General features: G+C 38.7%; 1 protein-coding gene across 3 annotated transcripts in view; it reads left to right on the plus strand.

Annotated features, from left to right (window-relative positions):
* fam234a (family with sequence similarity 234 member A) overlaps positions 1-12,482 on the plus strand; it is a 33,796-nt gene that overhangs the window by 15,804 nt on the left and 5,510 nt on the right. For all 3 annotated transcript variants that reach the window (XM_059979640.1, XM_059979639.1, XM_059979638.1), the window contains exons 7-11: positions 2,031-2,181; positions 2,480-2,626; positions 4,822-4,903; positions 7,987-8,136; positions 10,122-10,233. In XM_059979640.1, coding sequence (XP_059835623.1) covers positions 2,031-2,181; positions 2,480-2,626; positions 4,822-4,903; positions 7,987-8,136; positions 10,122-10,233 — 642 coding nt within the window. The remainder of the gene's footprint in view (positions 1-2,030; positions 2,182-2,479; positions 2,627-4,821; positions 4,904-7,986; positions 8,137-10,121; positions 10,234-12,482) is intronic.

Genomic DNA, 12,482 nt, shown 5'->3' on the forward strand with positions numbered 1-12,482 from the left:
GTAGTAATTGTAGCTTTCATTGGGACAGAACCTTTCTCACTTTATCCTTTAAAATTGTTCTGATCGTTGACCGACGTAGCCTAACGCTTTTCCAGTGACCGATGGCATTTCACCTCTTTCTGATCGCTTTATTATTTCCACTTTATTTTCAATCATGATCGTGATTACTTTCGCGAACAGAAACACTGTGGATTCCGATTTCTGCTGCCGGGTTTTAATGTCCACCACACTGAATCAGGTTAAATAAGGTCTGGGGTTCCGCTGGGTCCTAAGGTCCAGCGCATTGAGATAGGTTGAATAAGGGACGAGCACCCGCAAGTTTTGGTATCTGCGAGGGGTCCCGGAACCAATCCCCCACGGATAAGGAGGGCCGACTGTATGAAGCTGGTTTAAATCACAAAACATTTGTCATTGAACTTAAATTTATTCATGATGATGCTGTATGACGCTTGGGAATGTTTAGGCGATTTAAAGGTTTTCCAGAAATAGCACCTTCCTAAAGGGTTTGAGTAATGTGTTGTGAACATTGGGGATTGAGGTTAATTGTGACTGAGTGCATACTTTTTTTTTCTTGATTTAACAACCAATCAGTTCAACCCAAAGTGAATTACAGCTATTCTGTGATGCTGCAAAACAGAGATGCATGCTAAATACCAAAAGCAGCATCTTTGTAGGTAGAGGAAAATTATCCTACAAATCAGAATAAAAAATCCCTCCATCAGCTAAGGTACAGATTACCAAGTGCATATGGAGAACTAGCTTGAAGTATCTTTGAGCACCTTTGTCCACATATCCCAAGTGGATGGTGCCACCCATGATCTCTACCATTTCACATTCAAACATCCAGCCAGGTTGGTTCAGTCAATGTGACACCAAAAAGAATAGACATATAATGAAAGTTTTGATTCTGATAAAATCATATCTGTATTGCTGAAGATTTGCATATGTTCTTCACTTGCGTCCAGAGAGATTATGACAACATCCTTGATTTGGTAACACGGAAAATTATCCAAGCTTGCTCTACTTTCAAACTTCGTCAAGGCTCACCTAATCAACCTCTTTCCAGCTCATGCAGAACTTGCTTTTTTTTTCTGAAACCCTGGTGCTAAAACGTTATTTCAGAAAAGGATGCTACCATCAATTTCTGAGGAAAGTTGGATGGGGTTGTCATTAAGGTAACGTACAACCAAATCTAGTACTGGAGGGGGGCATTAATATTGAAGTTGACTGGAGTTCTTTTTGAAAGCTATCTAGTGGTTAGTATATTATCTAGTAAACAGAACTATAGATGATCATTAAGGACCTACTTAAATTGTGGGATGAACAACTAAAAAAATTGAGTCTGACTTGCAAAGAGGAGGTAGGCAGCTTAAATTACATAAACCTGTATATCTGTAAAGCAAAAATAATTTTATACTTGCTAACAACAGTAATGTCCTGTTGGTCTGCATTGATCATTGATCACTAAAGCAAGTTGTGTTGAAAGGAGATCATTTGTTATTTCTTCCCTCCATCTTTCTCCCTTAATGGGATGAATAAAGAAAACTATAACCTTGTAAACTGGATCATGACTGTTACTATAGAGTGAGGACGTGTACTACATTTCTTTAAGAAAGCACAGTATTGATCCATATGTTCAGGACATTGTGATAGGATTGGCTAAATGATAATTACCAAGGAAACTTCTTTAGTCTTTGTAAGTAGCCTAAACCTGCCTGTGCACAGCAACTTCCACAAACAGGAACACAACGTTCACCAGGCAATCAATCATTTATTGGTGATGTTCACTGAAGTATAAATATGAAGAAATTTCTAGGGGTAACACACCTATTTGATAGCAAGTGATTGGTAAGTATGTCAAAAGTTCAAAGTAAATTTATTATCAAAGAACGTATATTCACTTCGAGCTTTTGATGTATTTACATATTTAGGTGTGTCTGGACTCTTGCCACCTACTTATCTTTATATGCAGATCATAGACCATCTAGTGCATGGAGTTAAAATAGCAAATTAATTTTCTAAATTTCCAGGAAATGGGCAAGGAGTGGCACTAAAAGATATTTATGCACAAGCAACTGGATTGCCACTTTCAACGTCGAAACTGAATCCAATATTAAATAAATCGGATCCCGAATGGGAGAAAAAGACTGATACTGTGTCTGGAATGGTAGAAGTGTACAGGTGAGTTTCTGTTTGTGCATATCTAATATTAGGGTCTTATTGCCAACAAACAATGAAGCCATAAATTAAATCAGGTTGGTTATTTTGAAAACAAAACTTAACAGTATTTTAAAGGAAAATACCTTTTATTTGGTGAGTTGTTTTTTTTTGAAGACCTAATGCCTTTTTATATGAGGACATTTAACAATTGTTGGTCAGCAGTGTAATTAAATATAACTGATACCAATTTGGAGTAATGTCTGAATTGTTAATTTTTTAAACATTTATTATTTTGTCCTTCCTTCTTTCTCCCTTCCAGTTCCCAGACTACTAAATATCTTCAGCCGATTCATGTCCCAGGAAAGAATGCTGGCAAACTGCTAATTAGCACAAATGATACAGTTGAGCTTTTGGATGGACAGAACTTGCAGACCTATTGGTATCGTAATCTATCACAGATTCAAGGGTAAATTTTTACTTAATTTCCAACTAAAACAGTAGATTTGTTTTTTTGGGGGGGGAACAGATGTGGGTATTAATGACAATATTAGAAGTTTAGGACATTACTATCTCAAGTTTATTATTATCCTGTAAATCCTCAGTCGATTTGTATTGGTTGTACTTGTGTGGTTATATAAAGCAGAGATGTAACATGGTGTTGTCAGCTGTGAGTCAGTAAGTGGCTGTGTTATTCTTATCCTGCTCCAGAGACCATATATTAATAGAAAACAATGGCTCACATAATAAATAGTCAAATGGGATTAATCTGTTATAATAGTAGCAGAGTCATGACTTTGGGGGTGGAGAAGGCAGGATTGGGGTGTTATGGGGAAGGATGGGTGACATTCAGGGGCAGTGTTCATTTAGAAGAATACCACATATTTGGAGAGGGAGTTTGCCCAGACAGGGAAGCACAATCTAATAGGTAAGAGCAGAGAATCTATGGTGATACCATTTCATCGATGGATGTATTCTATGGATTGCTCAACAACGAAAAGGAAAAGAAAGTCACAGAGACATCCAAATTCTGAGATTATTAGCGTTGTGAGGGGGTTTCATATGAACAAAAACAATAAGAGGCACAGTGGGTAAGGAAATAATGGTGTGTTCAGGAGGATATCTGGCTCAGCAGGAAGGAGGACTTGCTTCTGTACAAAAGAGTGGAACAGGATTCTGTGGTGGAAGAGTTGGGGAGCAACAGCATTATATCATGAGCTTACAACAGTTATGAAATTGATACAAACTACTTTTTGAGAAAAATAGGTGAACCAAAATGCCAATTTTAAGAATCTGATTTGGCAAATTGGAATCAAAGGGCAAGCAAAAGCCTGCAGATGCTGAAAATCTGGCATAGAAGAGAAAATGGATAGCAGAAGTGTCAGGAAAAACATAGTTTCAGGCTGATGATACTTCTTCAGTTCTTGGCTGATTCAGTTGCTCATTGTCGAGTCCAGAGAGATATTTTGGTTAAATGCATTACAATCCTCTGGGCTTAACATTCAGCTCAGCCATTCCAGCTATATATCTCAGGTTTAGTTTCTTCCTCTTCTGGTAGCAACACCTGCTTGCATCTCTTCTAGCATCTGCGTGTCCTCTGTTGTTAATTTTACCATCAACCTCCTTCATCTGTCTCCTCCTCCTCATTAGTATTGCAATCTTTACTGGGCTTTATTCTACCATTCCTCTTTTCCATTTTCCTCACTGCTTCTTCCACTGCAATTTCCAACTACTCTTATCTCTGAACTTTACCTGTTCTGATGAAAGGTCACAAACTGAAACATTAACCAACGTGTTAATATCCAGCACTTTCTGTTTAAATTGGCAGTAAAGATCAGCGTGTAAAACTACTTTAACAAAGGGAGGTAGTTTGGTTGCATCGTGGGTGCATGCCATGAGGGGAAGAGGAAACGCCATTAAACCCAGAACTTGTACAAAGAGAAAGGAAGAGTCAAAGAAAGCAGGAAAAAAATGAAAGTAATAGTTTAATAACAACTGAACAACTAGGCTTACAAGGCTCTTTTTGAAGAGGGGTTTGGTAAGACCACACTTAAGAGTATTGTGTACAGCCTTGGTCTCCTTATCTGAGAAAGATTGTATTTCATGCCATTGAGGGAATGCAGTTAATGTTTACCAGACTGATGTCTGGAATGATAGGATTGTTGTATGAGGAGAGGTTGAGCTTGTACCCCTTAAACCGTTGACGATTGAGAGAGAATATAATTCAACATATCCAATATGCTTCTCAGCTGGTTTTTAATGAAGTAAGTTGTCACAATCTGGAATGCACTGATGGAGAAATAATGGCAATAAATTCAATTGCCTTATTAACTGGATAAGTAGAAAAAAATATTTCCACATTTTGGGGAGAGGGATGGGCTGCATTGTTTTTACTTAGAGCCAGCACAGACTTTGTGGGACAAATTGCCTTATTTAATGCTAATATTTTGGGATTCTTTGCCAATAAGTGTAAGCATTTACTGGAAGTTTTTTAGAAAAAATGATCGTCAACATTTTAAAATGTGTTGATTCATCACGATATATTGTTTTTAAGTTGAAGGAAATAAGAGTAGATTACTTTTGACAAGATAACTTTATACAGCAATTTTTAAAAAATAGAATATAAAAATACTTTTTGGAATGATGCAAGATTTTTATTTACAGGGTGCCATTACCTGGTTATTTTAACATGGATGATGTGTTTGATTTTTTAATTGAAGATTTAATTGAAAAGGACAAAAAGAAGGTTTGACTATAATGAATACCTTTATATAATATCACTTGGAATATTTATATGAATTAACAAAAAAAATAGTTCCATTTAATATCAGAGAATGTATAAAAAATACAACCTGAAATTCTTGCTCTTCATAGACATCCATGAAAACAGAACAGTACCCAAAAGAATGAATGACAGTAAAAATGTTAGAACCCCAAAGCCCCCTCCTCTCCCCTCCCACGTAGAAGCAGCAAAGCATCAACCCCTTTCCCTCCCCCACTCAGTTAGGCAATAATAATATTTTAGCAATCATTATAATGGTTTAATCACTGCCTTTCCCATTCATAGGGGTAATTTAATCAGTCCAATTTGTGATCCTTACTCTCAAAATATAGATACCCCTGCCAAAATCAGTATTTTGTATAGATTTATATACAGTTGGTTAATGTGAATGAGTGGCAATAAATTCAGAGTCAACAGCATTTGGCTGAAGTCATATAAAAGCCATATTATAAAGAAACATCTGTATTCATCAAACTTACAAGGGAAACTTTTGGGTTTTATAAAATTCAGCAAAACAATGTTAATTTTTACTTAATTTGGTTTTCATTTCTGGGATTTGGGTGGGGGAGAATGGTAGGAATAGATTGTAGTTATTATTTGAACATTTTAAATTAGGTCCCATAAGATTGTTGTAGCCGGGGTTGATAGTGGGGATAATCTCCCACTACCTATCAAATGTTACCAATGGTGTGCTTTTCAAATAACCTCTGACAACCAAGTCCAATTCCTGACCTTCATGTGTAGCTTAGCTACTAAGCCTGGTGAAAGTGTTTCTCCTGACAGGAGAAGGGGCAAGGGCAGGTAATGTGCCTTAAAACCAGTAGCTTTGGGCAGAGGAAGCTCATCAGCCGTGGTTGAGAGCTCATAAGGAGAAGGAAAACTCTGATCTCAAACCTCTGCTGCATTGTGGCTATACCCACTCATGAGGAAGGCTTTAGGAGTAAAGCAAAGGGAAAAATCTAGAGCTGGAGTCCCCTAGGCAGTCCCACGGGGTTGCCTGCTACATGGGCAACAGTTTGCTCTCCATATCATACTGCCCTGGCTTGCATTTTGCGTAGACAGCTGGGACGAAACATCCATGGTCGACTCCAACCCCAACCAACGGAGAGCCTCCCCTAAATTCTGGATCAGCATGCTGTGCATAACAGCAACAACCAATCATGTTCATTAAACATTACAACTAAATGCCATTTTAAATAATTAGAGTGTTTGTATTAACTGCACCAAATTCTGATTGAAACAGAATCGTCTGTAGTTGGGTAGACTGGATGTGAATCCATCCCTATAGCATTCTAAATTGAGCTCCCTGGTGATTAGAGCCTTGAGTTTTAAGTGAAAATCAAAAAGAAACTGCAGCTGCTGGAAATCTAAAATAAAACTGAAAACACAGGAAGTGGGTCAGATAGCTTCAGTGGTAAGAGGAAAAGAACGTTTCAAGTCCCAGACTCTTCGTCAGAACTGGGAAAGAGAACAAGTTTGGTTTTCAGTTGCAGAGAAGATGGGGTGTGGGATGAGTAGAAGAAAGGAAGTATTTGTAATAAGGTGTAATGGGCTTGTTTCATCAGACCCTATCATTAAAGTGTCCATGAAATGTGATAATAAGCATACAGGCACAACAAACTAATTTAAATCTAATTTATTATCATAGAGTAGAAAGCACAAAGTACTACATAGCAAGTCACGAAGATTTCTGGGCTCACATTTCATACTCACCACTTGATTGTTGCTGTTGGCAGGCGATCCCTCATTTCTGACTTGCTCATGAAACCACCCCTTGGTCACAGGTACCGATCACAATCCGGCTCCACTTGAAGTTCAAAATAAATTGTGAAAACGCAGCCCGATATATTCACAAGCCTAACAAGGGAGAGAAACGCAGAACCAGAGAAACTCTTTGATCTTTTGTCTCAACACAGCCGTCATAAATCAATTAGCCATTGCTCCATTAACTCATGCCCCAACACAACATTCCTTGGACTGTAAAAAGCATATTAATGTTTACATGCATAAACAATAAGCCCAAATGCAGATAGACATTCTCAGTGTTTACCCACTAACAAACATTCACATTTTAATGATTACTTTACAGACACCACATGCTCTAGAGTCTAGAAAGAGTTGAGTTGTCGCTTGACCAGACAGACATTCATTCATTGTTTTAAAAAATCTAATATAACATTGGGTGAGACCAAATGGTTAATGTAGCAGTTAGAAGAAGATTGTTTCTTTGCTATGTTCACATACAGGCTGTAAAAATAGAGAAAGAGAAAAATTGAGCCAAATGGGATGAGAGCCTGAAATCCAGGCCTCGAACTCCTGTCTTGCTAATGACAGGACCTCGAATATACTCACTGGTCTGTGGGCCTGAAGTCTGACCATGCTCTCGCCGCTGATGTTTGAATGCAGAGTGGAGGATTAGACACTGGCATGTCCTCTAATTCCCCACATCCCTCTTCCTAAACCTTCTCTGACCCCCAAAACCATCATTACGGACCATGAAGGTGTTATTCTTCCAGCTTGTGATGGCTCCTGAGGGTCAATGCAGGAGATCATTGGTGGTTAAGTCAGAAGGAGAGTGGGATGGAAATTTAAAGTGACAGACAATTGGACACTAAGGATCACGCCTGTGGACTAAGTGCAGGTACTTGTCAAAGTGATCACCCTATCTACATCTGGTTTCTCTACTGTAGATGAGTTTTGATTGTGAACACTGAATGTAGTACACTCTACTGAAAGTGCATGTCAATTGCTGCTTCTCCTGGAGAGACTGTTTTAGAGCCCCTGAATATGTAAAGGGAAGTGGTAAAAGAACAGGAATTGTATCTCCGTTTGCATGGAAAGTGTCATAAAATGGGGAACAGTTTGTAGGGACAGAAGTGTAGACAGAATTGGAAAAGGAGGAATTTCTGTCTGGTAGAAGAGCATAAAGCAGCTACTAATCATATGAAGTTAAATAATAAGATTAACATTAATTTAGGGTAGTTTTTAAGACCTGATTTATATTTTTTGCTAGAAATATCAAAACATGAAATTGATTTGTTCTGTAGGTTATCATTGTGGATGGTAAAAGTGGCAAAATACTATGGGAGGAAGAATTAATATGCAGGGAGAACTGTCCAAAACCATCTTCCATTAACACCATGTCCCAGTCAATGTTTCTTTTCTGGGGTGAACTTCCGACACAAAACAATATTTCTGTAAGTATTAAATGAAAATAATTTACTACTCTGCTCAATTAATAATTAAAGCTGATTATTTTAGCTATTATTAATGGCATAAACACCTACATATTTAACTATCCTTTCGGTTAGTCCTGATGAAGGGTCTTGGCCCGAAACGTCGACAGCGCTTCTCCCTATAGATGCTGCCTGGCCTGCTGTGTTCTACCAGCATTTTGTGTGTGTTGTTGTACATATTTAACTGCTCAGATTGTTGTTTACTCAACCTTTTTAACTAGAATTGTACAAATAAAAGGTTGTACAAATAAAATGTTCAACTTTGATATTCTGACAGTGCAGTAAAGCATTTTCATACCATCAGAAATAGATGTTATGCCATATTTATTCATTACTAATATTTTACTTTATTACAAACACTACTTGAAGAATATATAAGAAGTACCATACTTTCTAATGGTTCAGTAAAGAACTGAAAGCAAAGTCAATCTTGGGGTTTACTCTTAAAAATATGTAATTTTGGGCTGTGTTTATTTCTGTGTTGATCCTCAGATATCTTGACCCATGATCATTTTACACTATAGAGACACTACTGTGATTAGCCCTAAACTTACAATGTATGTGAAATTGCATCTTTTGATTCTAGCAAATGGGCAACAAACGTGCTGCAGTCCCCCTGATCAAAAGGCTGATTGAATATCCTTAGATTTGTAGGGTCATCAGATAAGGATGAGAATAGGATTAATTGTGATGCCTTAATCTATCTTAATTGCATACTGAATAAGTGATAGACTGCTGGCTTAGATACAGCCAAAATATTAATTTAGTAAGGGTCAGAACAGTGAACATCAATTTAATCATACTCTTGGCACGAGTGTAATGGGGTATGTGCAGGATTGATGGTTCCCCAGAGTAAGTGAGAATCCTATGTGTGTACAGTCAGCCCTACTTATCAGTGGGTTCTGCATACGTGGATTCAACCAACTGCGGATCGGGAAAACCCAGAAGTTCTCTCTCCAGCCCTTGTTGTTTGAGTATATACAGATGTTGTCATTATTCCCTGAACAATACAGTATAACAACTATTTACATAGTATTTACATTGTATTATGTATTATAAGTAATCTAGAGATGATTTAAAGTATGAGGGAGGATGTGTATAGGTTACCGTGGATTGGAAATTGAAAAAAAGTCCGGAAATATTCTAAGTCAGAACAGGTACATTGGGTATTACTTAGCATCAGTTAGTCAAACGTTTGTCTTAGTATATAGTATATATTTTACCTTTCTATGCATATAAAACACTTAAGAAATGTATGTATTTCAATATATAAACCACTGCATTGCTTAGTAATAATTGTAGCTTTCATCTGGGCAGGGCCTTCACATGCTCCGTTATTCTCACTTTATCCTTTAAAATTGTTCCGATCATTGACCTACTGTAGCTTAATGCTTTTTCAATGACCGATGGCGTTTCACCTCTTTTCGATCGCTTTATTATTTCCACTTTACTTTCAATGGTGATAATTTTCCGGAACAAATACTGCGGGCAGCAGGTCCCGAGCTCCGCTGGGTCCTAAAGTCCACCGCTTTGAGGCAGGTTAAATAAGCTCCAGTGCTCTGTTGGGTCCTAAAGTCCACCGACTTGAGCATCCACAATTTTTGGTATCTGCGGGGGGTCCCGGAACCAATCCCCCGCAGATAAAGAGGGCCGACTGTATATACTTCCATGTCTAATGCCAATGAATACTTTGTATCTAGCAATCACTTTCCTACTATGTATCCATTCTATTTTGAAGAATGTTGCCTCTTATATATTTGACGTTTTATTCATTTTTTTATTTCCAGTCTCTTTAATGTTTTAATTTTTTATATAGAATCATAACGCAAGAGAACTTTGATTCATTGGATTTTTTTCCTCTAATAAAGCATCTCATCTAACTTCATCCCCATACACCTTTCTATAGGTCCTCTTCTAAAATAATTTGTGAATTTTTATTTTCTCAGTTGCAGGAAGGTTTCTCTGAGAAAAGTTATAATCTTTATATGGTTCATCCATTACACCCAAACGTCATTCTGGAGTTAAGAAATAGCACCGAGAATGTGATTGCATTCACCAGTAAGTCCTCCTATTGCCGGTTATGAATAATTAATTTAAATTGCTATATTTTATATGATAATTTGTAGAAAATAATGATGAATTGCTTGTAATCCTATACAGCTTTTCTGAAATTTGTGTAAATTGTACCTTTGCCTATCCACAAATGTACTTTGATTTGACAGGTTAAATTTGTTAAGCGCATGAATAAATCTGGAATGGCTCTTGCAGATTGAAGGGCGGTAAATGTGACTTTTAAAAATGGAAGAAAGGAGAAGGCAGTGAGCTACCGATCTATTAGCATGACATTGGTAGTGGAAAATGTGCTGGAGTCTGTTGCTAAGGATTTGACTTCAAGACATTTAGAAAATAACTGAGCAGACTTGAAGTGGATTTGTGAAATTAAAATCTGTTAGTCTAATAGAGTAGATTAATGGCACTTCAGTCCCCTAAGCTAATCACATTTGCACACATGTGGTCCGCATACAACCTTTCCTACCCATGTACTTATCCAAATGTCTTTTTAAGTGTTATAGTATCTGCTTCAATTATTTTGTCCAGCAGCTTGTTCCATCTATACACCACCCTGTCTACAAAGAGGTTGCCCCTGAGGTCCCTTTTAAATAGTTTAAATGCTGCTCTTGAGGCTGAAAAACAAGGTGGGAACATGTCAGAACTGCCGTTATATAGACAAAGTAAGAATAAATGGATCCTTGTTATGGGTACCACCAAGATCAGTGTGTGGGGCCAAATGTTTGCAATCTACATCAATGGACCAAATATATTATCTCAAAGTTTGTTGATGAGATGCAACAAGGTGGGAACCTGAGCAGTGCCAAGAATGCAAAAAGGCTTTCTGAGTGACACAGAAATGTGTCAGACAGAGTACAAAGTGGAAGACTATGGTGATGGCTAAGTTCTTCACTTGTGAAGATCAGGAGGGAAGAAGAATCCTCAGGAGTGGCAGCATGATCGTTGGTAAGTGTGGAGGCGAATTCTGGATCTGCAGACTGGAGCAGTAGGGACACAGACGCAGGTGCTTGGGTAGTAGAATCCTACGTCTCCTCTTCAGCAGTCGCTCTTCTGGGTTCTTCAAAATTCTTGACTGCTCCATGGATCAGCGTACTCCAGCAGTCTCTGTCACAAGCCAGCTTCTGCCACTCGTTAACCTCTATATTTGCCTGAGAGAGCTGGTGTTTAAGTTGGTCTTGCACCACGATCTCGCTTGCCCTGAGAGTTCTCCATAGAGAATAGCTTTTGTTAACCTGGAGTTGTCCTTGTGAGGCACGTCACCTGGCCAGCAGAGCTGCTAGAGCAGCAAAGTGGCTTTAATGCTTGGACTTTGAGCCTTTTCCATCATTGGAGACACAATCCTGCCAGCTGATATCCATGATGGAGTGGAGGCAGCATTGATGGAAGTGCTCGAGCAAACAGATTTGCTTATGGTACAAAACCCAGACTTTGGAGCCGTATAGCAATGTTGTGACGACGGCAGCCCCGTACACCTGGAATTTTGTGGACAGCCGCAGCTGGTGGTTCTTCCCACATATTTTTGGAGGAGCCCGAAGGCTCTGCTGGCCTGAGATTCTTTCTCTGTGGGCATACTTAGCAAATCTATAGAACAGTGTTTCTCAACCAGAGCTGCTATGAGGGGTCACTAGGGGTTCCGTGAGAGATCGTGGTTTAAAAAACACACGGCGTTTTTTGAATTTTGCATGACGTGTGGTACTAGCACTCGCAGTGGTGGGCAGTGACCGAGCAGCACTGTTGGCAATCTCGTTAGAGGTCTCTCAGCCCAGTATGGCAGTGCACAGTAGGACCGTGCTTGTTTCGTTAAGTCCATCTCTCAGTTTTAGGGGAGGCTGTTGATAATTGGTGAGCGCTGTATTGCATGGTGGTGGGGGGGGGGAGATGGTAGACTGATAATTGGTGAGTGTTGTGATGCATGAAGGGAGGATAGTAAGCTGATGAGGTGCGTGAAGTTGTGTTTTTCAAACATTGAATGCACTTGCTCAACTTGGGCTATGATGTCAGCTTCTCCCTCCTGAATAACCTTCCCCTTGCGCGCTGCCGAATGATTTAAGGGAGCAAACAAACTCTACCAGTGTAGCTGAAAATTGGAGGGAAATTTTCATTCTAAAGAAGGAACTTTAATGCGCCACAACTCAGCTGCTGGCCTGCCATTTTGCTGTTGTAAACATTGCAAAAGGTGGTTTGTGTAGGTTAGGAGTGAATTGTATTGTGAACTGTTCATTTTTTTTTTGCAGTTT

This window comes from Hypanus sabinus, chromosome 9, assembly GCF_030144855.1.
Source record: "Hypanus sabinus isolate sHypSab1 chromosome 9, sHypSab1.hap1, whole genome shotgun sequence".
Taxonomy (NCBI): Eukaryota; Metazoa; Chordata; class Chondrichthyes; order Myliobatiformes; family Dasyatidae; genus Hypanus; species Hypanus sabinus.